The sequence below is a fragment of the Pelecanus crispus genome, chromosome 21, assembly GCF_030463565.1.
Source record: "Pelecanus crispus isolate bPelCri1 chromosome 21, bPelCri1.pri, whole genome shotgun sequence".
NCBI classification, from domain to species: domain Eukaryota; kingdom Metazoa; phylum Chordata; class Aves; order Pelecaniformes; family Pelecanidae; genus Pelecanus; species Pelecanus crispus.
The window spans coordinates 997057-1022891 of NC_134663.1; the positions used below are offsets into that span (position 1 = coordinate 997057).

Genomic DNA, 25835 nt, shown 5'->3' on the forward strand with positions numbered 1-25835 from the left:
GGCTCGGCGGGCGGGCTGGGGGAGGCGAGGGGCTCCCCGGGGCCCGGCCACCGGCGCAGCGAGCGGCTGACCTCCCCCTTGGCCAAGTTGTTGCGACAGCAGGGAGGAAGGTCAGGTTCCCCGCAGGAGGGTGCAGGGGCTGACGTCAAAGGAAGCAGCTGGTGATTCACGGGTTCTTGGGAGTGCTGGTCTCTGGGGCCGTAACTCATCCCAGAAATGTCATTTCATCCTTGAGTGTTATCGCTGCTCTGCCGTCGCCCACCGCTCCCAGCCCCGTGGCAGATAAACCGGCCTCTGGGGAGGTACGGGGCTGCCCCTCGCTCCCGGCCCTCGATGTACTTAGCGTTCAGCTTTACGCAGGCTGGAGGACAGGCTGCGTTAGCGCCGGGCTCTGCGGGGCGAAAGGGAGGGCTGTGCGCCGTCCCCAGCGCTCTCGTCCGTGCAACGTGCGTGAAGCATCCCCGGTGCTGCCCTGCCGTGCACCCACCGGTCCCACGCACGCTCACGGGTGCCAGCGATGCCGGCAGGTCCCGCTCTGCCGGCGGGGTTTGGCTTCGTGCACTGGGGCTTTCGTGAGCCGCCGCAGCCAGGGCTCTGCAGGGGGGTCCGGTTCCCTGGGGTGGGGACAGGCTGCCCCGGTTCGGTTCTTGTGTCCAGTGTTAGCTGGGGTTGGGCTGAGCCTGGCTCCGCTTATTCCAGGATGGTTCTGCTGCGAGGTGGTGGTGCCCATCATTATCCATTCTTATCTGTTGTTATCCGCTGTTTTCCGCCTTTATCCATTGTTACCTGTCAGAATTGATCGTATCGGCGGCTGATGATCCGTGCGGGGTCAGCCATGCCGCAGACCCCAGGTCCCTGCGCAGCGGGGTTTGTCCCTGGCGCAGGGGTTGCCCGCGAAGCACCGTACGAGCCGAGCGGGGCGGCTGCGCCTCCGTCTCCTGCCCTCATCTTGTTTCGGGAGCTGCCCGTGCCCCCGTGGCTGGACCCGCATGGAGCGGGGCTGGCCGGGCAGCATCGTGCCAGCCCGGCGTACGAGCACCCGCCCCGTGCGTGCATCTGCTTGCCGGATGCGCCAGCGGTGACCCGTGGCCCCCGGCAGATGCGTGAGGGGCCGGGTCTGGCCTTGGCCCCCGGGGCCCTGCCGTAAGTGATGGCTCTTATCTCTCTGCTGACAAGCCAGCATCCTTCAGCGGGCGTATTTAAGGCCGAGCGCCCGGAGGGCCGAGGCAGAGGAGTGCTCACCGCAGATACGCCCGCCCGCAGCCCACGGCTCCTGCCCGACCGGAGAGATGCTGCCCGCGACGTTCAAGCTCTGCGCCGCCATCTCCTACCGACACCTGCGCAACATGACCGGTGAGGGGCCGGGGGGCCGGGCCGCGGGGCTGGGGGAGCCCCTCTCCACGGGCTGCCTGCCGTGGGCAGCGCCAGCAGGGCTCGCAGGGCGGGAGGAGGATGGAGCCTCCGGGGATGCTCTCCCCACCCCACGCCCTGTTGCTTTTTGGCTTTCGTGTTTTACTGTCTCCACGACCCATTTTGCCACCAGCCCCATTTCTGGGGTCCGAGGGGGACGGCTGTGTGCCATTCCCAAATGCAGAGGGTAGCTCTAGGTAACACTCCTGCTGGCTGCAAGGGTTTTGTCTGCCTGTACTCCGTTTCCTACGGCCTTTCCTGGGCACCCGCATGATTGCTCCTCGGTATTTTTACGACTGTCATCCGCTCCTCGCGGGCTGTGTGGCTCGGACCTGGAGCAAAGCCCGGGTTGCGTAGGACAGCTTCTGTCCCAGAGCAGCGCAATGGCAGCCAGCAGCTCCCTGTGCCTGCAGGGACTTCAGTGAAGATAGTGGGTAAAAGGGGACAAGCAGAGACTCATTCAATGTTGTATGTTTAAACTGGAAAAAAAAAAAAAAAAAAAAAGAGCACAGCCCAGCAAACCCTCTGCAGCTGGTGAGTGATGCGCTCTCTGCTCTCAGGTCTGCGAAGACAAGCCGCTGTTGCCATCAGCCAGGAGCTGAGCAAGCTCGCCTGCCGCAGCACGGGCCCCAGCACGTGGATTAACCAGGTTCGCCGAAGGAGCTCCTTGCTCAGTAAGTGACCACCATGGGGGGTCTGGCCCATTCTGCCGGCTGGCGCCTGTCACGGGCCGGGTCTTGGGAGAGTGGTTGGAGGAAAACCTGCTCGTGGTCGCCTGTGCTTTTGCTAAACAAATGGTGAAGGCTGGCAAGCGGTGGGAATTGAGTTTTCTTCCCCAGCTCCTGGGCACGGAGAAGTGTATGTGATGTAGATAAAGCTTAGCTGGCATTATCCAATCATCTTAATGATTCCTAGTTTTTACTTTCATTATAAATGATCCAGCCACCAAGCCAGGAGGCGTGGGGTTGCTACTCTGCCCTTAATTGGTTTAGTGGTGGACTTGGCAGTGTGAGGGTAATGGTTGGACTGGATGCTCTTAAAGGTCTTTGTCAGCCTAAACAATTCTATGACTCATTAGTCAACTGTGCAATGTTCTTACGCTCACTCCTGCTTTTGCCCGATCCCGTGCAGGCTCGAGGCTGGAGGAGAAGCCCTTCAGCGAGATGGAAATGTCTTACCTCAAGCAAGGAGAGGAAGCCCTCCAGAAATCGCTCAGCATCCTCGGGGACCAGGACGGCTGGAAGACCGAGACAGTGGTGGTAGGTGCTCTGCTTTGCAGCAGAATGCCACAGGCCTCCTGTAAATATTTGTGGTATTTATTCTGCCTTTCCCTCTCCCAGGGTAATGGAGACAAAGTGCTGAGCAAGGTGCTCCCGGATGTGGGCAAGGTGTTCCGGCTCGAGGTGGTGGTGGACCAGCCCCTGGACGCAGTGTACAGCGAGCTGGTGGACAACATGGAGCAGATGGGAGAGTGGAATCCCAACGTCAAAGAAGTCAAGGTAGGGAGCGCACGGCAGCGCCGTCTCGGCCAGGCTTCATGCACGCCTGCTGCTTTGTCTGGAGGCGGAAGGGCCAAAGAATGGCTTTGCCCATCGCAGCAGGAGCACGGGGACTTCTCCTCCCGTTCTTTGGGAAATGAGAAGCCAGGCTTTATCTTGTCCGCTTCCTCCTGCAGACGCAGAGCTTGTTCTGCAGCGATCGCATCGCTGCTGCAGCAGAAGCGGGGCTGTAAGAGCTTGTCTGCGGCTGGAGGGCTGCGCGGTACTTGCTCTGCAGGGAATGCCCGTGCAAGGCAGGGGCCAGCTCTGTTGTTACATTTGTGCTGTTGCTGGAGGAGAAATAGCACAGTACCCCAATGTGCAGGGAAGAGGATTTTGCTATCCCACAGCTTGTCTGGAAGAAGAGCAACACCTTCCCTTCTCAGGTGTTGAAAACTAACATTCTGTATTCTGGGATGAAGCACATATTTGCAATTTTTCTCACGATAAGCACTGAGGTTTTTTTTGTAAGAGCATGTATTTGAACACACAGTAATCCAAGCTGGCTTTTAGCTATGTTTGCAGTAAACGCCTCAAATTAACATTTAATTCTAAACTGTCCAGATCCTCCAGAAGATTGGAAAGGACACAGTGATCACCCACGAGAAGGCGGCCGCTACCCCCGGTAACATTGTCGGACCACGGGACTTTGTGAGCGTCCGGTGCTCCAAGAGACGCGGCTCCACCTGCGTCCTGGCCGGCATGTCCACAAAATACGGAGCTATGCCAGAACAGGAAGGATTTATAAGGTAATTGCCTTTTGCGTTCCCTTACAGGGTGTTTCACGAGTCAGAGTCACACAGCAGCTTTTAGCACAGGCTCAGCGTAATTAGGCTCGTCTGAGTAGCAGGCACTGCAATTCACAAAGCGCTTCAGCCCAGCTGTAATTTCGAGGCTAAGTTGTCAGACGTCGCTTTCTAACGTGCGCGCTCCCCTTACAGAGCCGAGAACGGTCCCACGTGTATGGTCCTGCGCCCGCTGCCCGGCAGTCCTTCGCAAACCAAGCTAACGTGGCTTCTCAGCATCGACCTGAAGGTAAGCTTTGCCGCAGACATTTCCAAGAAGCGGGCTTTGCGGTGGAGGCAAGCCGCGCTCACGCTGTATCTGCCCCTCTGCAGGGCTGGCTGCCGAAGACCATCATCAACCAGGTCCTGTCCCAGACGCAGGTCGACTTTGCCAACCACCTGCGGCAGCGCCTGGCCCGGACGCTGGCTGTGCCCCGCTGACCGCAGCCTCGTGTTGTAGTGCTTTGTTCAGGGGTAAAGCAGGGACTCTTGTAATGGGCTAAGTCAGACACCATTTAATTACAGCCTGTGCTAATTAGCCGAGGCCTTTCATAGTAGACACTGCTAATTAATACATTGTTTCACTAAATAAAGCTTCGTTTATTGAAACTAATTATTTAGGTAATCCTTGTGCAAACACAGGACCAAAACTTTGAGGTGAGAGGCAGGCCTGCGTTCTGCTGAGCATATGCTGGCCCAGTCAGGCCCCTGTGACCTCCCTAACTACTTAGTTTCAATAAATAAAGGTTCAATTAGTGATGTTTACTATTAAAGGCCTTGGCTAATTAGTTATGAGTGAGGTCCCAGACTGGGAAGGCAGGAGGACCAGCACAGGACTTAACCTCAAATTTTACTCCCCGCCTTCCCCCAAAACACAAACGCAGCACACACTTACTTACCTAAAAATTTTACTCCCTTCTCCCCCCAGTGAAGCAGCTCTAATTTATTTTTCCTGTACAGACACACACAAAGCGTCCAAGTATTTATTCATTCAAAGCTCTGCAATGACGATCATTGGCAGGAGGCCCTGTATAACTTGTCAATGCAGTAAGCAGGAGGAGATCTTCAGCTTGCGAGATCTCTAAAGTGTAGCTACTTTGAGTTTAAATCTCATTCATAACAAGTCACAAGACAAAAATACCAAGACTAAGAGTTAAAGCCTTTATTTTTAAACTGGTTTCCAGTTTGTGGGGAAAAAAAATGCAGTTTGGACGGAAGCCCAAATTTCAGTCTTACATGCAGTAGTCTTGTTACAACACAATCCTTCTGGCTGGAAGCTGTTGTTTACAATTAGTTAAACACAGTCGAGTAGAAGTGTCAACGTTGCTTCTGTGAGTGTACATACAGCCTGCTCTCGCCGAACAAATGACTGTTACAACCCAGGTACACCGCATGAGAAGTTACCTCAACACACTACTTGCTCCTTCAGCTAGCTACACTGTAAAAGTTACTGAAGACTCCAGGAGATGCCCACAAATAGCACAATACATACCAGAACTGCATTCACTTAGACTCCAGCATAGTGGCAGGGCGTGGATCTTCAGCAGGTAACAAATATACATAACGCCTGCCATCAAGAGCTGCGTTGGCTTCAGCTTGTTCGCTCGTTGGCTGATCGCTCTGAGTGATGCATGTTCCTCTAGAATAAAAACCACTTGACTGGATACCCACTGTGTCGTTTTTGTTAACGCTGCGCCGCCTACGCTGTTTATGGCTCCCAGGGTGGACTTCGTCTTCCATCAACTTCTGTCTCTACGTGATACAGTACATCTGCCAGCGTGTGTTCGACGACAGCACCCCAGCCCATGTCACTCATCTGCAAAGGGAATGAAAGGCAGTTAGCTCGGGTCCTGAAGCACAGGCTCAGGACAAAGGGTGCCTTGCCCTGTTGTATGGCACCATTCCAGGACTGTTTCCCTCCTGAAAACATTGGGGGGGGCGGGGAGGAATTTTCCAAGTGTTTCCTTAAATAAGAATTCAGCCCTCTTACTGATAAAAGAGGCTAACACAGGCAGGAACAGGGACTTTATAATCTGTCAAGAGGAACAAGACAACTTAGCTAAATCTGAACTAAATAATTTGTTAAGGCTATCTGTCCTTAAATATTTTTAAATACAGTCTTTTTGGCTACACTATGCAAGTACAAAGACTGATGAGGACAGATGCAGGCTTGGTATAAATCGACTCCCACCACCACAACAAAAGCTCAACCACCTTTTGTTTAAATACTGCAAGGCTATCAAAAAGCTTCAGTTATTACTTACCGGACGGTAAGTGATATCTCTGGGTGGATACTTGAAATACGGCCCAAAGTTTATAGAAACCTGCGGAAGACAAATTTGTCATTAGATCCAAAAAAACCAGGCAAATTTCTTTTAATTTCACCCCCCCACACACTCCTGAGCCTGCCTGCACCCTGTGCAAGACCACAGGAACAAACATGCTTGGCATGAAAGGAGAACATTTGTTCAGCAGTTTGATAAAGTCACATCACAGAAGCGAGCAGCAGCATTGTTCGAGTCACTTCACTAAAGTAATTCCCAGCTTTCCTCTTCACTTGCTCGACACGCTCCCAGAGCGCCCACACTCTATGCATTACTAAAACCACGACAGACTCAGGAAATATCTTTCAAAGATATGTTACTTACTGTGCAGCCTTTGTACAAAGAAATAGCAGGAAAATAAACTCCTTCAAAAATGTCTTTAAAGGCAATTCCTTGACTGGCACCATTCTTGAAGAATATTATCTGAGAAGAAAAACAAAGAGGGTTTTTCTTCCATTGATGCTAACTTTCATGACCTTCCTTGTGAACTACAAAGCAATCCTCAAGAGGCAGCTTAAGCTACACTCCCCTTTACCTGATGCCAGACAATTACTTAAGTGACAGCAATAACATTACAAGCAAAGGGCGCAGCTGGTTTGCTAAGTTCACCTTTATTGCTGCTTTAATAAAAGCATTCTTGGTTTTGGTGAAGAATTAATGATCAGCCTCCCCTTGTGCTCATTAAATGCAAGCAATTAATACACACAATAAGCCAGTCTCAGCAGGCTCTCCACTCTTCCTCAAGTTCTGCATCCTCCACCCACCAACACTTAACTTACCTGGCTTCCGGGTGCTTGCTTTAGGCTCTTCTCTGCTTTGTCCACGAAGTCCTTCTCTTCAAAGTACAAGTAGCTTTTGAATTTGATCAAAGCCTGAAATGTTAGAAAACAACCACTTCAGAAGCCAGCCAGAAAAAACGCTACTTTTAGTGACATATTAAAGAACAGCAGACCTACAGGAGCCCTGCTCTGGGACAGGCGTGCCTGTTGCGTCAGAGTACCCATGAAGAGCGATTCACGCATCTCAAATAGTTGAGAACCAGGAAGGGAAGAGGAGATGAAACAAGATGTGGGCAATCTTGTTCTACTGAAGTAGTCCATGCAGAGTCTTCCCTCGCAGAACCTCTGGGTGGTTCTGGGTATTTTGTTTTCTTGAGATCAACGCTTTGGACCTGTCTGCTACGAACCACAGTGGCACCCAGAGGTAGGATGGGAAGGACACACTCAAAGAGGGAAAAAGTGAGGCTACAGCAACCTGTTTTCCACTTGTCCACCCAGCCAACGCTTAATCCGATAGCGAACTCCACACCTCACCTTATCTTTGTAAGTGTCAGGCAGTGATTTGGCAGTCTCAGTATCTTCTGGAAGACTGATGTAAAATCCCAGTATATCACCCTGTCCATAGCCAGATGAATAGTGTTTCCCTATCGACTGGTGAAACTTTGTTCCCTTTTTGCTGCGCCAGGAGTAACTGAACTTGTCATATCCCAGAGGCGCCTGGAGGTTCCCTGCGGAAACCAACGTTTCTTCATGAACATGCACAGCGTAGCAGGAGCACCTCTGCGTGTCCCACTTCAAGTTTTGGAACAGTAATTACATTCAATTAACAAGTAAGACTGCTATTAGTACAAACGCGTTGACTACAACATTAAGCAAGGCCAAGCATGCAACAGCATAAAGGATCCACCCATACTGCAGTTCTGCACAGTCTAGATCACCTGCAGAAAGAGCTTCCCCATAAAAAAAGCAGCGAAGAAGCAGGCAAGCTGAACATGACTTACCCCCCTTAGGTCTAAATTACTGGGGAAAGAAATATAGGAACCAGTTGGAATCCACTGCTAAGAAATATTTGGCAAAATTATTTACCTAATGGCTGTGACCAGCCCAACCTGGCAGCTGTGTCCGGAGGCATCTCATCCATGGATATTTCAAAGTACCACGCTCCTTTCCGCACTCCATGCGAGGCTCGTACCATTGAATAGCCCTTCTCGCCTATAACGGTCAGTCTGTCATCAGAAATCTTTAACTGAGGAGCTGCAGTAGATGAGAAAGACGATATGAGCGGTTCATTTGTGATTTCTAACATGCGGTGATGTCAAGAGGCAAATGAACATACAGAAGGGGATTTAACATTTGCACCTCTTAAAGCAATGAAGTCTGAAACTTCAGTAACCGGCAATGCGAGGTTACAGAAGATGGCCCCTCACAAGAAGGGCTGGCCATATAACTTGCGTACGATTAGCAAGCTTTGTACCTCGGTCGTGCAGTGCTAGGAGGACTCGTTCATACAGGCAGGCTCTGTAGAGGTCCCCAGGAATAGGCTTTCCTGCCCAACAGTCTAGCTCCAATTTTTCTGGGTCAGGTGCGTGGGGGTCAGGCTCAGCCAAGATGTAACGATATCCATCTTTATTAAAGGGGTGTTCCAAAGGATAACCGTGGGGCGGTAAGCGCTGAGCAGAAAACAACGGGTCGCTGCGAAACACAAAAACTACAGGTTGGCATCTCACGGTGGCTACGGTTCAGTCACAAGTCAGCCCAGGATAACCTCTTACAGAGCTGTACCTGCAGTGCTCAGGGCCTGCGCACCGCTTTGCTTCCAAGAGTCTGTGTGAAACGAGCGTACGCTCATCTACGAAATGAGCCTATGCTCATCTATTTCAAATAATTTCTAGCACGTGACCTATCAACAACACCACAGGGTTATGGCATGATTCCCCATAAACCGACCAAGGGCAGAGACAGGCGAGAGGCAGCTTAAGGCATCAGAAGTAGAGCTGGCCCTCTGACTAGCGTACACCACCTCGCTCTAGATGCTCATCCCTGTGCCACCGCATCATCCTTCCTCTTACCTTCTGGTTTTCTTGGCTGTTCCTGTGGTCCCTCCGTCTTGCTGCTTGCGCTTCGCTCCCCGTCCCTTCCCACTGCCTCCTGCAGCCATTCCCCCTAACACAGAAACCACGGCACGTTAAGCAGCTGATGACCAGAGCGAGCCCGTGAGCATGGAATCTCCACAAACAGAACGGGGCAGAGGCAGCCAAATTAAAATCAGTTCAGGAGCTCAGATACGTTCTTCCACAGCTACACGTGAAACAGGACTTATTGAAAATGAGCACAGCAAAATCCAGAACTTTTATGTAGCGTACAGTCAACTTTTGAAATGTCTAAATTTAGACTGGAAGCTAAGTGAGATTTATCAACGAAATGACCTCAACTCAAGCTTTTAAGGTGAGAATTAAGAATCTTTTCTGTCACCAAAAGATCTACGGACAGCAGCATTGGGATCCACTTCAGAAGCATTATTATTATTTGCTTTCATGGAGATTCCAGTCACAGTTCAAATTTATTTCTCCAAAAGCAGCAGAAAACCCAACCTACAGCACACACGATCTAATTTTAAGCCAAGTCATCACCCCAGTGACACACTATGCTGGAGAAACACTCTCACACCAATAAGCACTTAACATTAAATTTCCATCTATAAAATAAAATACTCCTAAGTTGAGGAAAAATGAAAAGCAATTAGAGGTGTTTCTCTTCAGTATCACCAAAATCAGTACTATGGTTGAACAGTGTATTATTTCATATTACAGCACCCAATTTTTACTCATAAATGAAACTACAGTATAGGAAAAGTTACATGTCAAATGTTATCAAACTAATATCAGCATAACATTTTAATACATTAAATTGTATATGCATTTTATCATTACACTCTTTCAAAAAAGATCACTGTTGATTCACAAGGAAAACTATAGAATTTTTATGTACTGTAGATAAACACCTTTAAGAACCGCATACTGTGTCGTAACAAAAATATAGTCAGCTTTTAAATTATCAGCATTCCCCTTACGGTGTATGGGATTCAAACCGTTGAAGGAATACCATATTCTGCACAAACATGACATGATCTTAACTCTCAACTAGCACTTGCTGGTTTTAGTGCAGACGAACATTTAGGCTCTCCGGTTTGTCATCACTTATTTGCCTGAACAATCACAATATCATACCAGCTCACAGATTCAGACCACTTATTTAGGCATTAAGATTTAAAAATACAACAATATCAGGTCAAATCGTACAAAGCAAAAATAAACATTAGTGAAAATAAAACTTTAAACCAGTCAAGTGGGGCAGAATATGATAATTAAAAGCTTCTAACTGCTAAAGATTAGAAAGTGAAGTAGTTGTTTTGTATTAAAGTATTACTGCAATCACATCAGGGCACGCTTTTGATTTTTAATTGACTTTAGCTTCTAAGATAATTGAGCAAAAAAGCTTTGCAAACAGTAATACTTAAGTTTTAGAAGCTGAAAGGTAAATATTCACCTCCCAAAGAGGCTCCACCTGTAAGAACAGAAGTGGCACCACATATTCGTCAATCTCCCAGAAATTAAATAAAAAACAACCAGTGCACAAAATGGAGACAACGCAGCCTTAGATATCTACAACCCTGCTTCACAAAGCCCAAAACACCTCCTGTTAGGTACTATGTGAATGTGTTTAATATAGAACAGTGTAGCCTTGCGCACAAGAAATCTCATCGGCAGTTAATATTAGTACAGTAAGATTACTCTAAGTAATCGCAGCGAGCTAGGCAAAGTCGTTAGCACAGCTGTCATTCTGCAAGCAGGAATAACAGTAAAATACAAGCAGTGATTTTAAGGAAGAATACACACTTTCCCCAACTATTCAAACTTCAGAGCGAGGGAAACAGGAAATCTGAATAATACGAGTAGGTAACTTAAAATCATTATGGAAGAAAACTGACAAGCTCAGCTTTCTTGCAAGCATCTTGATTTAGCTGGCTGCCATGAAGAAAAAAAGTTGAACTTTCACAAGAAGGTAAAATTAATCTCTCTCTATAGAAAGGCATGGTAAGGCTGGCTGACCTTGTTTTGAACATAATAAGCATAACCTCAGGTCACACGACAGGTTTAACTGCAGCATCTCAACTGACGTAACTGCACGGGCACCCAGCTATAGGACTGGGAAAACACAGCTTAGTCCCAGATATTCAAAAACTGCCCAATTAAAGAACTTGCCATTTAAGCTTCCGCTCGTGGATACAGCACTGTTCTGTTTCTGGTTATCATATGCAGGACCAATATTGGCAAGATCCTGAAAGAGATAAAAAAAAAATTGGATGTATAGATTCGGCCAGACTTACCGCTCAAAGCCTGAATGCGGCGCTTCCAGGTGCTGGAGCACTCCAACACACCGCTCGGCACAACGCAGGCTCACAGCACGACCTCACTAAGTTTTGCTCATTTAACCGAGCATAAGGCAGCAGCAAAAAGAACCCCCACCCCCTTCCTCCCAATTTCCCACGGCACACTGTCCTTCCATCTCTGGTTACGTACTTGGTCTAGGAGTCCAAACTTGGGGTAATCTTCTTCTGGGTCTTTACTGCCCGGGTCCGGATGCTCTTTCACCAAGAACACATCTCTTTCTTTACACTAAAATAGAGGAGGAGTTGCACGGGGTAAGATCATACCAAGTTCATTAACAAGCATTTAAATCATAGTATTTACTATGTAGTACGTATATCAGCCACATAGAATCATAGAATTGTTTAGGTTGGAAAAGACCTTTAAGATCATCCAGTCCAACCATTAACCTAACACTACCAAGTCAAATAAGAAGCGCTAGAATCTTCACCATTTAGCTCTAAGTCCAGGCCTCAGCAAACATGAACGTCAGACAACTGTACCACTTGCAGAAAATCCTCCACAAATTTAACTCCAAATACTTACCATAGTTTTGACAATATTATTAGGCCAAGTCATTTTCCCAGGTCTCTGTCGTGTTGTCATACACTCCCAGTATTTATCAATAAATGGGATAATATCCTGTAAAAAAGAAAACAAAATTGAGTCTTAACAGCGTGGGTCTGAAAGTCTCGCTGCCAGTATTTGTTTGAACTTGCCCTTCACTGAAATCACAGCTTTCGTAAATCCACGGTGATTTTTCTAACAGCCGTACCTTATCTTTTGAGAACATAGTTTTCGGGTGCTCATCTTGTGTCCTCGACTGCCACGTTAAGTTGGCCAGAGCACTAAGGCACATTTCCTTGAGATCTTAAAAACAGAAATACACCAGAGCTAGAATTGCACTTCATAGGGAAGATCAAACACACACCCACGTGCACAGCAATTACTAACCACACAGCATCCATGCTATCTTGAATAACAATAAAACCCTCACATGTTCTGTACTAACTCAGCAGCCTTCACTAAACAGAAGATCTTCACCATCTTAATAAGTTAGTAGCAAAACATTTTTAGAAAAAGTCGTACATGCTTGTTGCTAATACGGGATTTTTTGGTCATTTTTGAAAAGTTTCAGCAGAACTCTCCCGCCGACTTTAGATAAAATGAAGCCTCTAGAATTATCTTGCACAAAATTTCAACGGATGTGCTTCTACACTTACTTGCTTGTTTTCTTAAGAAATATGTGTTCCCACTGTGATGGCAAACATTGCAATGGAAACTGTAGTTGGTCATGAAAGGCAGACATGATCTGGAAAAAAGCACGTTGATTTGTAAGTTCTGGTGTACACTTTCCTTACTACATCAGGCTGAGAGACTAATTATTCTCTCTCTCCCCAAAACCAGAAATATCTCACAGGTTCAATGGTATTTCCATCAAATTAGGTTTATCACGGGCATCAAGAAAAGCCACAAAGCTTTTGAGAAAAATGTAAGCAAGGTAAGTGTCATCATCTTGTTTTAGAGAAGTCCTGAAATTCATTCAGCAAAATAAGAGACGACAACCCAGAAACTCCGGACAAGGAGCTCCATCTGAGTCAATTAATTTTAACTGGAAGTCTAGAGTACTTTCTAGGGACAAAATACAACCAAAAAAGTTAAGTTTTTAACAAGTCTAAGGTCAGTCCCACATATGTTCTAGAAAGAAAGCCAAATTTACTTTTCACTTACAGGAAGATTTTATTTTTTGTTCACAGCAATCGAAAATGTCTGTTGAAGCCCCCTCTGCTTGTCAAATAATGTTTACAGGCCTCTAAGGCACTAAGTCCAAGGCGGCTCTGACAGTCCAGAGGTCTGGACAAAGATGATTTTTTTTTTTTTTTTAAAGTTGAAATGCATGAACAGAAACATTTCCGCTGTGTTGGGTAAAACTTTTGTTATTTACATAACACTGGTTTCCAAGTTTACTGATTTCCATTCACACTCTAAATACTTCTGGTTTTGCTAACCAAAGTTTCATGCCCAGCGTGAAGCAGAGCTTACGTACGTGGTATCAATGCCAAACGTGTCTGCTGTGAACCACTTTGTACAAATTCCACACTGCAGCTCTATCTCTCCAAGCTGCCGTCCGTTCTCTTCATCCACTGAGCCTGCCTGAGCATCCAAGGCTTCGGAGTTGTCCCCGGCAGCTTCCTACAACCAGAGCAGATCAGCAAACTTGGACTGGCTTAAAGATTGACCGAATCAGACAGGAAAGAAGTTTTGTGCAGTAACCTGTCAAGACAGGAGAATTTAGAGGCAATAAATTTTTTTCCCCTGATCCACAGCCATGCTGGGAGTGAGCTGGAACTATTTTGTAGATTCAGTTACTTAGAACTAGGCAGATGGGTTGAGGATTTAATTTCCAAAATAATTCTTTAAAGAACTAAAACTGGAGCTAACAAGATGGAAAGTCCTTCTCACCTGAACCACAGGAACGTGTTCAGATTTTGTTCTTTTAATAACTACCTTCTCTCCTTCTATGTCTTCGTCTTACCCCGACTTAGTAATCTTGGAAAACTGAGGATGCTTCTTAGTCTTAAGACATCAGGCATTACCAGACATCATTTGTCACACAGAAACATTTTATCTCCTGAAAAAAAATTCCACAATTGCCCTTTTTCTACACCATGTACAACCCGCAGCTATCTTACGCCTTTGCATCTCCTGTCATCTGCGCAAAGACACTAGATCAGTACTGAACAAGAACCCTTTGGGAAAATGCGTTGCTGGTGAGACGGGAAAAAAAAACCCAAAAGAATGGGCGAACAAAGAGGGCTAGCAGTCTGTGAAGAGGTATCCCTAAGCCTCAACCTCAGCCCGCAATGACCCGCAAGAGGGAAGGACAATTTCCAAGTGCAGGATCTGTGCTCTCGCAGACCCGCACAGGCTCCAGCACGAGCGCTGCTCCGCTGCAGGGACAAGCAAACTGCGGCGGCCGGTGGCAAAGGCGGCCGGGCAGCACCCTCACCAAGAGGCTGCACGCTCAGCTTTGGGTGTTCTCACATTCCCTACCTGTCCCAGCTCTGCAGAACTCACCCCCGAGCACTGGGCTTCTCCCAGCCAGCCCCGGCTGCCCGCAGCCACCTACCAGGGGGTCCTTGCCGTTGGCAGACTCCGTCTCCAGCGCTGTGGTGACATCAACCAGGGCGGCATCCCCCCTGCGAGAGCAGAAACGAGACCCTGAGAGAGGCTCCCACCCCAGTCCTGGTGTAACCGTGGCAGGGGGAAGCCTGGCCCTGGGGCCTGGCCTGGGGCAGCCTGGCCTCGGGGGCTGGCACGGCCTGGGCCCTCCCGGGCAGCACGGGCCGGGGACCCCGGGCACCCCCGGTGTCGCTGGGGCAGAAGGACCACCCGGAACCCCACGGCTTCCCAGGGGCGGGGACCCCCGTACCCTCACGGGCTCCAGAGTAATGGGGATGGGAGGAGAGTCCCCCCCAGGACCCTCACGGGCTCCAGGGTAACGGGGATGGGAGGAGAGGCCCCCTCTACCCTCAGGGGCTCCAGGGTAATGGGGATGGGGGAGAGGCCCCCCGGGAGCCTCACGGGCTCCAGGGTAACGGGGATGGGGGAGAGGCCCCCCGGGAGCCTCACGGGCTCCAGGGTAACGGGGATGGGGGAGAGGCCCCCCGGGAGCCTCACGGGCTCCAGGGTAACGGGGATGGGGGAGAGGCCCCCCGGGAGCCTCACGGGCTCCAGGGTAACGGGGATGGGGGAGAGGCCCCCCGGGAGCCTCACGGGCTCCAGGGTAACGGGGATGGGGGAGAGGCCCCCCGGGAGCCTCACGGGCTCCAGGGTAACGGGGATGGGGGAGAGGCCCCCCGGGAGCCTCACGGGCTCCAGGGTAACGGGGATGGGGGAGAGGCCCCCCGGGAGCCTCACGGGCTCCAGGGCTGAGAGGTGCGGGGAGGGGGGGGGGGGGTGTCGGGCCCGGCGGCGGGCGGGCGGGGAGGGGCCATACCCGGTCTCGGCGTCGGTGGCGCCCGGCTCGGGCGGGGCCGGAGGCTCCGCGGCGGGAGGGTCCGGGGCGGGCTCCGCGCCCTCGGGCACAGGAGCAACGATCCCGGCCACGGCCGCCACTGGCGCCGGCGGCGCCGCCGCCGCCGCCGCCGCCATCTTCAGCCGCCGCCGCCGCTCTCGCGAGAAGGCGCCGCTCTCGCGAGACTTCCCGCTTCAAAGGGCAACGGCGGCGGTGGGGCCCGGGGCGCAGCGCGCCACCTGCCGGCGGCCGCCGGCACGGGCACGGCGGGCAGCCGTGACGTCACCCTGCTCGGCCGTGACGTCACCCCCGGCCGGGGCGCGAGGTGCGGGGCCGCTCAGGGGGTCATCAGCACCCCCTGCCCTGCTCCTGCTCCTGCTCCGGGCGGCGCTGGGAAAAGCGGGAGCCGAGGGGGGCAGGGCGGGGGCGGCGGGGGGGGCGGGGCCGGGGTTGCTGCCGGGGTCCCCGGGGCCGGGCTGGCGTGGGTTAACCCCGGCCAGCAGCTCGGCTCGCTGCCCCTCCCCGGTGGGTGAGAGTGAGAAAACTCCTGGGCTGAGGTAAGGGCAGTTTAATAGTTGAAATAAAGTAAAATAGTAGTAGTAATGATAACAATATCATGATGATAATAATAACAATATCCAAAGCAAGCGATGCACAATGCAATTGCTCACCACCCGCCGACCGATGCCCAGCCAGTTCCTGAGCAGCGATCGCTGCTCCCCGGCCAACCCCCCCCAGTTTCTATACTGCCCATGACGCCGTATGGTATGGAATGGCCCTTGGGCAGTTGGGATCAACTCTTCTGGCTGTGCCCCTGGCAGAGCCTGGGAAGCTGGGAAGTCCTCAGCTGGTGTCAGCACCGCTCAGCACCACCTAAACCATCCCCGTGTTCTCAGCACCATTCTCACACTAAAGCCAAAGCACCGCACTGTGCCGGCTGCTGGGAAGAAAATGAACTCTGTCCCAGCCGAAACCAGGACACGGGGACAGCGGGGTCCCCGCACAGCGAGGGGGGGGCCGCCATCCCCCCCCGGCAGGGCAGGGCCGGAGAGGGACGGTGCTGGGGACGAGGCCCGGAGGGAGGAATGGGGGATGGAGGGATGGGGAGAGGGAGGGATGGGGGATGGAGGGATGGGGAGAGGGGGGGATGGGGGATGGAGGGATGGGGAGAGGGAGGGATGGGGGATGGAGGGATGGGGAGAGGGAGGGATGGGGGATGAAGGGATGAGGGATGGAAGGATGGGGAGACGGAGGGATGGGGGATGGAGGGATGAGGGATGTGGGGATGGAGGGATGGGGGATGGAGGGATGGAGGGATGGAGGGATGGGGCAGGGCTGGGTAGGGCGGGGTGGAGGGGCGGGAGGATGGAGATAGGGACGGAGGGAGGGATGGAGCCGGCGACGGAGGGATGGGAAGAGGGACGGGGAGAAGAGGGGAGGGCGGGCGGGAGGGGGCCGCGGGGAGGGGGCTGCCGGGGCCGCCCGGGGCGGTGCTCGGGGCCGCTGTACAAATAGGGCGGCTGCGGGCGGCCCCTGCAGCCATGCGGGCCCCGCTGCGCTCCGTGCCCGCCCTGGCGCTCTGCGCCCTCGCCCTGCTCCGCCTGGGCTGCGCACCCACCCACGCACCCACCCGGGCACCCACCCACGCACCCACCCGGGCACCCAGCCGGGCACCGACCCACGCACCCACCCGGGCACCGGCCCACGCACTGACCCACGCACCCAGCCGGGCACCCAGCCGGGCACCCACCCACGCACCGGCCCAAGCACCGGCCCACGCACCCACCCGCGCCGCGCCCCGCGCCCCGCCGCGCTGCCCCCCGCTGATGCTGCAGCTGCTCCGCGCCCCTCCCGCCCCGCTCCGCGCCGCCGCCGCCGCTGCCCTCAGCCTCTCCCCGCACGGTGAGTGGGGCCGCGGCCCCGGGCATCCCTGTCCTGGGACCGGCACCGTCCCCGGGACCGGCACTGACGCCAGGACCCGCACCATCCCCGAACATCCCTGTCCCGAGACCTGCACTGTCCCCGGGACCGCCTTTGCCTCCGGGCATCCCTGTCCCCGGGACCGGCACTGACCCCGGCACCCGCATCAATCCCGAGCATCCCTGTCCTGGGATCAGCACTGTCCCCGGGACCAGCACGGTCCCCGGGCATCCCTGTCCCGGGACCCACACTGTCCCCGGGCATCCCTGTCCCGGGACTGACACTGTCCCCGGGACCCACACCATCCCCGAGCATCCCTGTCCCGGGACTGACACTGTCCCCGGGACCCGCACCATCCCTGAGCATCCCTGTCCCTGGGACCAGCACTGTCCCCAGGATCCACACTGTTCCCAGGCATCCCTGTCCAGCGACCCGCACCATCCCTGAGCATCCCTGTCCCTGGGACCAGCACTGTCCCCAGGACCCGTACTGTCCCCAGGCATCCCTGTCCAGGGACCTGCACCATCGCCGAGCATCCCTGTCCCGGGACCAGCACTGTCCCCAGGCATCCCTGTTCAGAGACCCACATGGTCCCCGAGCATCCCTCTCCCTGGGACCGGCACTCTCCGGTGGTCTCGCTGGCTCTTGGGGTGGATCCAGCTGCTTTCCCCCGACCCTTGGGCTCCCGCGGCAGGGGTTGTGCCCCGGCAGCACGCGAGGGCACGGTCCCCTCCGGCGCTGGCACTCCCTGGCAAAGCCGGTGGTCGCCTCACCGTGCCCCTTGGGTTTCAGGCTCCCTGCAGAACGGCTCCCGCTGGGCGCTCTCCTTCGACATGTCCTCCCTCTCCAGCAGCCAGGAGGTGAGTCTGGCCGAGCTCCGCGTCCACCTGCCCGGCACCTCCCAAGCCCACGACGTCTCCCTGGACATCTACCACAGCCGGCGGCGGGGGTGCCGGGGCAGCAGGACCTGCGTCCACCAGCTCTTCCTGGGCACCGTGGCTGGCAGCCCCTCTTCCACCCAGGCCTCCTGGAAAGTCTTTGAGGTCACCAGCCTGCTCCGGTCCTGGCTCCACCAAGCCGTGGCCCCTGGACACCACGGTCCCACGGGAAGGGAGTGGTGGGAGGCGAGCAGGTCGGCCACCCTGGCCACTGCCACGACACACTCGCCCACCTCGAGCAACACTGGCCACAGGGAGCCAGCCCTGCCCCGGGACGTGACGGACAGAGTCCTGCTGCTCGTCTTCTCTAGGGACAAGTCTCCAGGAGACCACAGCCTCATCAGGACAGCAGAGACCTCCAAGCACGTCATGCGTGACAGCGGCTCCCAGGGCGTGGGGACCCGCCGGCATCGCAGGAACAGGAAGGAGAAGCAAAGGATCAAAGTGAGCGACGCTGCTGCTGCCATCCCGGGAGAGGAGGGCAAGTCCTTGTGCAGGAGGGTGGACATGATGGTGGATTTCGAGCAGACTGGCTGGGGCAACTGGATCGTCTACCCCAAAAAGTACAACGCCTACCGGTGCGAAGGGCGGTGTCCGTCGCCTGTGGACGAGACCTTCAAGCCCACCAACCACGCCTACATACAGGTAAGAGGGGGTTGCCACCTCCACTCCCCCCAGGCAGCCCTGGCCCTGCCGGCCTGCGGCAGGGGGTGATGCTTTGCCCTTCCCGTGTCTCCCCACAGAGTTTGCTGCAGCTCTACAAACCCAACCAGGTGCCCTGCCCCGCCTGCTCCCCGGTCAGGATGAGTCCCCTCTCCATGCTCTACTACGAGAAGGGCGAAATCGTCGTCCGCCACCACGAGGACATGATCATCGAGGAGTGCGGCTGCAACTGAGGCCAGCTTGTCCCCTGCCGGGAAGGGGCACATCTCTGCCCAGAAAGTGGCCTTGAGGACTGGCTGCCCAACCCACGACCGACATGCAGACCGGGGCATCACCGAGCCCCCGCCACCTCCGAACCCTGCGTGCCCATGGGTTGGTGAAGCTCTGGCTGTGCCAGGGGAGGAGCGGGGTGCCCAGCTGTCAGCAGCTCTGCAGCACTGCATGGCCGCGGTGCATGGCCGGGTCCAGGCTACGCGCAGGGAAGGCCATCAGAGACCTCGCTGCAGCACCGAGGCGGTGGGTGCCGACAGCTGCGTTTAGCCAGGAGCCGCGGTGCTGGCGGCCGGTGTGCGCCGGGGCAGCCGAGGGCTGGTGCTGCTCCACAGAGGCAGGAGCCGGGGCGCAGGGCTGGAGCCACGGCAGCATCGCTCCCTGCCACGGCAGCATTGCTCCCTGCCACGGCAGCATCGCTCCCTGCCACGACACGCTGCCCACAGCGACGCTCCTCCTGCCCGCGATAGGTATCGCTGGCAGCTACGGGCTCTCGGCAGGACGCTGCGGCACCAGTGTCTGCCCACGCTGAGCACCTGCACTGTTGGGATTTTCAATCTCCTCCGGGGTTTAGGCATTTCTCTTAAGACTCTTATTATATTTCTATTAAAGCCCTATCAGATTTCTATTGCAATTACGCCAAGTTAACATGTTAGCCCAGTGCCCAGAGCCCCATCCGGCAGCACCACGTGGGCAGCGGCAGGCAGGGGCTCATGTCAGCCTGCCCTGAGCTGCGGGGCTGAGCACGGCCCCGGGAGGAACGGGAGGAACGGGAGGAAGGGCCCTGGGAGGAGCTGCTGGCAGCAGGCAGGGAGGCAGCGACCTCCACCATACAGCTCCTCGCCCAGGACTATGCAGGGAACGATGCAAAAGACCTGGGGCTCCCGCATCCCTCTCCAAAGCATCATCCGCTCAGCCAGAGCCAGAGGGGGTTTGCACGGGCGGGTGAGGTGCCCCTGGAAATAAAGCAGCCCTGAGGTTGGTCTCGGTGGGTCTGAGCCCCCGCCAGCCCTCCCACCTGCCCTGAACATCTCGGCTCCTGTGCTGCTTTCCTCTGTAAAACGACGGCTTTGCTCAAGGCTTTCCCACCACTTGCTGAATGGGGCAGTAGTGAAAGGGCTGTGGTTTGTATAATTCATCAATAAATTATATATATTAAAAATGCCTGGTAGATTCTGCTGATTTCCACAGCCCATTTTTGCTGTCAAATGGTCTTTCAGGGTGCAGTTCCCTCCAGCTCTCTGTGCATCTGCTGCACCCAGAGGCTCTCGCTGCTCACCTCCGGCTGCAGCCTGCTCCATTACCGCCCGGCAAAACCGGCAACGCCGGGCGGTAACACCCAGAGCGAGTGGGCTGCTATGGGAACTTGCTAGAGCAAGGGGGTCCCCTCGAACGGCGCAAAAGATGCTTAACAGCTCCGTGAACGGGAAAGTTGGCGTGAGAGAGCGAAGGAGCTCTTCCTGATGGGGGGCTCCTCAGGAGCAAGCGGGGCAGCACCTGCAGGCGTGGAAGAGGAGGGCTGAGGGGATTTTCCGCCTTTATTTACCCCTTGGAGATAAGGGGAAGGGCCATATTCTCTAATACCAATGAATTTTAAGCCACACGCAGCGGCCAGCACAGGCAGCTCTCCCTTGGGATGGGAGCCGGAGCAGGAGAGCTCCAGCCCCAGACGATGCCCGTGGTCTCGAGTGCCCCCGGGGGTGACCATGCCCTCCTACGTGCCAGCCCTGCGGGGACGCTCCTCCTGGGGCAGCGAGGGTCAGTCCCTGGGTTTGGCCGAACTCACGCTGGCCATGGGTCTGGGGTCCCCCAGGCTCCCAGCTGCCCCCTCCCACGGCCGTGGATGGGGACACGGCACACACGTGGGGACCCACTGCCGGCCCCCGGCTACGGCCAGCGCGGCAGAGGGGACGCGCGGGACCACAGGTGTTGGGGCTGGCAGCGGGTGGCCTGGGTGGCCGTGCGGGACAGGGACCATCCCCATCCCTCCCCTCCTGGGACCAGCAGCCCCGACTCCACATCCCAGCCCAGCCTGATTATCCCCAATCCACATCCCAGCCGGCGGATAAACAAAGCGTGTCTGGTCCCCCCTCCCCGCGCAGACCCTACCCTGGGCCGCTTACATATTCCGACAGCGTTTCACACTGGGACCATCCCGTCATTAGAGGGTCATTTGCAGGAGCTGTCAAGGGTGGGTGAGGGAGGCGTGGGGCTAACCCCTGGCAGGAGGCAGACGTGCACAGAAACCCCGGCCATCTGGGCTCTTGATGAAATAAAATTCAATTTTTTTTTTTTTTTTTGCCTCTTCTTTTGCTGCTCCCTCTCAAAAGCTGTTGTCACACCAGCAGTGAAGCCAGGAGGTTTCGCTCTCCCACGCCCGCCAGCTCCTTGCCCTCCCCAGCCCCCTGCGTCCGTCAGCCTTGCTGGAAGCTGTATCTGTGCCATCTCTGCCCCTCCATCAAGCCTGTTTGAAATCGAGCAACGGGTTCAAAAGTTGTCATGGGGCAGGGGGGAGGAAAGCAGCTGTTCCCTGGGAAGAGCCGGGTGGAAAAATAAAGGCTGAGATTCCAGGGCTGTAAGGAAAACATCAAAGTGCGGACGGCGACAATAAAGCTGCGCCGCCGTGCTTAGGCGAGGTATCTGCTAGCGAGCCCGGCTTTGCAAGGCTTGGGCTGTGAGCGCAGACCCAATCTCTGAGCGGGGAGAGCTCTGCCGCCTGGCCCTTCTCCTGCCCCAATACACATCAGCTGCGTGGCAGGGGGAGCCCAGACACGCCGGGCAATAAAGCAGGGGGACAGCCCCAGCCCTGCGGCAGGGGTCCTGCCCGGCACAGGCTGCCCCCCCCCAGGCATCGCCGCACCCCGCGCTCAGCCCTTCTCCAGGGACCGGTGCGACCCTTGGGCACCCCGGGGCCAGGGGCTGCTGGGCAGGGACGCTGCGCGGTGGGACAGCAGGAACGGGACACGGAGGCTGTCACCCCGCTCCCGCTGCACGGGCAGGGAACGGTGCGGCTGCCACACGCAGCCAAGCCCTGCTCGCCTCTCCCCACGCAGAGCTGCTCTTGTGAGCCTCCCCGGGGCAGAAGGGACCCATTTTTGCACCAGTTTCTCAGTGGGAGTTTTGCTGCAGAGCAGAAACCCAACAGCGAGTGCTGAGGCAGCGGAGCATCTCGTTGCCCTCCCAATGGTGTTGGGGAGCTGGCAGGGTCCCCGCTTTTAGAAGGACTGGCTTGGCTTTAGCATCCTTACACATTGGCATGGGAAGGATGGAGCCTTCCTGATGTAGGGAAAGCTTTCAGGCAGGAAAAGCGCCTTGGCCGTAACGGGAGTGCTGCCTACCGATGCTGCAAGACTTGGATGCCAGCAGCGACTGCTCGGGGAGCGCCGGAGCGTGGAGCAGCCGCAGTCCAGCTGGGATCAGGACGGGGACCTGTGACCCTGCCTGCCTCCCAGCTTCCCTCCGCCGTGCCGTACACGCAGGGGCTGCCGGCAACGGCAGCGAGTCGCAGCCACCACCAGCCTGTGTGCGAGCTGCCGCCCGCGCCTCGGGAGGAACAGCGGTCAGGGAGGGAAGATAGGCACGGTTTACTTTGGATGCACGAGAAAAGAGTGAGAAAAAAAAAAAGACCGAAAGGCTTATCAAAGGCCCAGGGTAATATTTGTACAAACGGTGGATTAAGGCACTAGCTGGGTCAGACAAGCATTGTTCGTCCCGTGACCAGGACGTGGAGCAGGACGCAGGCACGCTGCTCTGCCCTGCTCGAGACAAAAAGGGGCAGGGACAGAAAATGCAATGACAAAGCCAACACTTGTCCCTCAGACCTCCCCGGAGCATCCCAGCTGTGCGAGGCAGCCACCCACAGCTGCCCCCTCTCCTGCCGTGCGCGCAAGGGCAGCCAGGCAGCAGCCTGCGCTCGCCTGGGGGCTCAGCCCGCCGCAAAAGCGGCTCCTCAGCCTGTCGGTGCAAGTGCCGTGTGAAGAACAGACCCCGGTCGAGCAGGGATCTGCCCGGGAAACGCTGAGCTGCTCTTTGCACGGCTTAGGCAAGCTTGGAGCGCTAGAAACATGAATGCACGTGGGAGACGGATCCTGTGCCCGGCTGAAGGATGCAGCACCGGCTGGGGGTGTAAAGGAGGGAGGCGGACCGGAGCAGGGGATGCCGAAATCGCGTGGTCCCACACCATGGATGGAGTAGTTCAAGACACAGGCTTGGGACAAATTGCACCAGAGCAGATGCACGCAAGTGCCACGTCATTGCATCACGCATTCACAGCTTCGGTAGCGACTCGCTCTGCCCCCAGTGACTGCGCTGATGTGCCCATGGCCCCAGGACCCCGCACCGGGAAGCCAGCAGGAGCCCTGACCCTCCCGGAGCCCCTCTCGCAGCTGGCCGGGTGCTTCACAGGGCGGTCTCCCTCTCTCCGAATTATCAGCCATGAATTGCTGTCGGAGGCACCTGGCGCTTTGATGCTTCCCCAGATCTACATAAGCACGCAGATACCCATGCAAAGCTGTCGCAGGCACGGACAAAATACTTAACACTTAAACACTTGTTACCCTCTAGTATGGGGGTGGGAGGGAGCAGAATTTAAAAGCATTGCTTGCAATAGTTGACGCTTACTGCAAAAAAATCCATGCAGTCACTTTCGTACCAACAAAAAAAACCCAGCACCACGAGGCTCCCGTTCACATCTGGGCCACCGCAGCTCAGAAACTCACAGCTAAAAAAGCAGCAAGGCTGAAATCAGCTTTTTTCTCCGCAGGGAGCCGCCTGGACATGCAGCCCGCGGCTCGGGACGCACAGCGGCGGGGACACCTCCGAGAGGGGCTCAGGACACGGCTCGGGACGCACCGCGGCAGGGGCACCTCTGAGAGGGGCTCAGGACAGCGCTGCCGGGGTCAGCCGGGGTCGCCAGTGCTGCGTCCCCCACCGAAACCTCACCCCTGGGTAACGCAGCGGGACGCTGCCCGGTAAAGGGAACGGGCATCGTAATTGTGGAAGAGAATTTCGGGAGAGTAAGAGGGGTAGAACCCCATCCTGTGTCTAACGCTCCTTTTCCAATGAAACCTATTTGCCAAGGGCTGCATCAATACAGCCCTTTCAGCTGTAAACGCACGCTCAAGCAGTAATTACAAACATTTCGGTTAGGACAGAGCAAGGAAATGAGCTTCAGCACCGAGTGCATAGACTTAATTACTGCAAACACCCCACAAGTCTGTCATGGCTTTTTTAGTCTACCCTAAAGTAACTGCCTTTGGACAAATTAACATCAACACGGTAAGTTTTCTTAAAAAAAGACAAGTCTTCTGCTGCCTGCTCCAAAAAACAAAGCTGAAGGTTGCTGTGATGTGCAGTGACCAGAGCAGGAGGGCTCCGAGGACACGTGGATCCGAACTGCTGCACGACGCCATCAGCAACACAACAGTCTAGCAGTGCCATTTCTATCTGAAAATACTAATTTAGCAAGAGACACGGCAGAGGCAGCTGCAGGTCACAGCGCATATTCCAGCAGCAACAGCAGCTCCTCTCCGAACGCACATCATAACCAAACCCAGCAACTGGTAGGGAGTTGCAACACTGATAAAATGACACCTGAGGGCAATAAATTTCAATCTGCTCCAATTAAGGTTTCGGAGAAACACTTAATCTTATCTTCAAAAAACACAAGTTTATCTGCAGCAATTGCTTTGTCTCTGTTTCTTCTGTTACTCATTATTAAAGGCTTGCATATCATAATGTCACAATTGAGCTTAATTAGCAGATATTTAAATGCTATCTACCAAGACTGATTTGAACAGACACTCATTGTCTTTTTGGAAGTCGGAGGCCATGTCCTAATATGCATTCTCCTTCTCTGAGGTGCCTCAGCCCCCCACACCACAAGATGCCACCAGCAGCAGCATCTCTGAAGCAGCAACGCGGCAGCACATTAGGAGACCGCTCTGTAACGCGTATTCGTTAAGCTGCACTGAGATTACAAGTGTAGATCCTTTCCCTGGGGGCTCAGGTTGAACGCTCCCACAGTAAAATTACTGTCTCAGATTAAAATTTCCCTCTCAAAACCAAACAGGCTTATTTCTAACCTACCAGTTAACCCCCCTCTTCTTCCAAGGTCATTGTGAAGTCTTAATCCCTGCCCACCAAGTTATGAAGAGGAGAAACAAGTGTGAAGAAGCAGGAAAGTTTCAGCATGGATAAAAAAAAAAACCAGAAGAAAACATAGTTAAGCACTCACTTGCATGCCGGAAGAGATCCGCTATGTTGGGAAGCAGGAATTGCAGGACAGAAGCTGGAGGCTCAGGTTTTCCCCTGGCAGGGCAGGAGAAGGCAGCTCGGATTCAGGCCCCTCTCTGCAGCGCTCAGCTACCGGTGGCTCCTCTGGAACGAATTTCAGCTGCTTCACCTGTAGCCTGGCTGAGCCCTGCCCCTCATCAGGGATGGTAAGAAAAGGAGCTCAGGCACCTGCACCATGACCTTGCAAAAGAACCATCTAGAAACACACACTGGACAGCTTTTGCTAACTATTTCTGGAAGCAGACCCAGAGCACACTGAAACTTCCTGCAGTGACCAGGTGTTGCACGTGGGACATACGCAGATGTTTTGCCAAGAGGGCGTAAGGCACCTCAGCCTTTGCCTTTCAGGGGAAACCCAAAAGCAGTGTTTCTCTCAAGGCTATACACAGGACCACCTGATTTTTCTGCAACAAGTTGGTAGTTTCTTGCTGGAATGAATAAAGGACAGAAGCCACATTTATTGCATTAA

General features: G+C 54.5%; 3 protein-coding genes across 3 annotated transcripts; 2 read left to right on the plus strand and 1 right to left on the minus strand.

The window, feature by feature from the left end:
* The first annotated feature begins 1289 nt into the window (after positions 1 to 1289).
* Positions 1290 to 4174, plus strand: STAR (steroidogenic acute regulatory protein). The gene is made up of 7 exons (XM_075724179.1): positions 1290 to 1353; positions 1971 to 2084; positions 2542 to 2669; positions 2751 to 2909; positions 3513 to 3697; positions 3890 to 3983; positions 4067 to 4174. The coding sequence occupies exons 1-7, from the start codon at positions 1290 to 1292 to the stop codon at positions 4172 to 4174; spliced, it is 852 nt and encodes a 283-aa protein (XP_075580294.1).
* Positions 4175 to 4880: 706 nt separating this feature from the next.
* ASH2L (ASH2 like, histone lysine methyltransferase complex subunit) lies at positions 4881 to 15299 on the minus strand. The gene is made up of 16 exons (XM_075724016.1): positions 15264 to 15299; positions 14394 to 14463; positions 13311 to 13456; positions 12487 to 12575; positions 12039 to 12133; positions 11810 to 11905; positions 11417 to 11512; positions 11099 to 11174; positions 8906 to 8999; positions 8311 to 8528; positions 7923 to 8090; positions 7371 to 7564; positions 6837 to 6929; positions 6382 to 6480; positions 5998 to 6057; positions 4881 to 5549 (listed from the first exon to the last, which is right to left on the minus strand). Exons 4-16 carry the CDS (start codon positions 12557 to 12559, stop codon positions 5442 to 5444), a joined length of 1470 nt encoding a protein of 489 aa, XP_075580131.1. The 5' UTR covers positions 12560 to 12575; positions 13311 to 13456; positions 14394 to 14463; positions 15264 to 15299; the 3' UTR covers positions 4881 to 5441.
* Positions 15300 to 16822: 1523 nt separating this feature from the next.
* NODAL (nodal growth differentiation factor) lies at positions 16823 to 19035 on the plus strand. Its single transcript, XM_075724111.1, has 4 exons — positions 16823 to 16934; positions 17079 to 17183; positions 17994 to 18784; positions 18883 to 19035. The coding sequence occupies exons 1-4, from the start codon at positions 16823 to 16825 to the stop codon at positions 19033 to 19035; spliced, it is 1161 nt and encodes a 386-aa protein (XP_075580226.1).
* The last annotated feature ends 6800 nt before the right edge of the window (positions 19036 to 25835 follow it).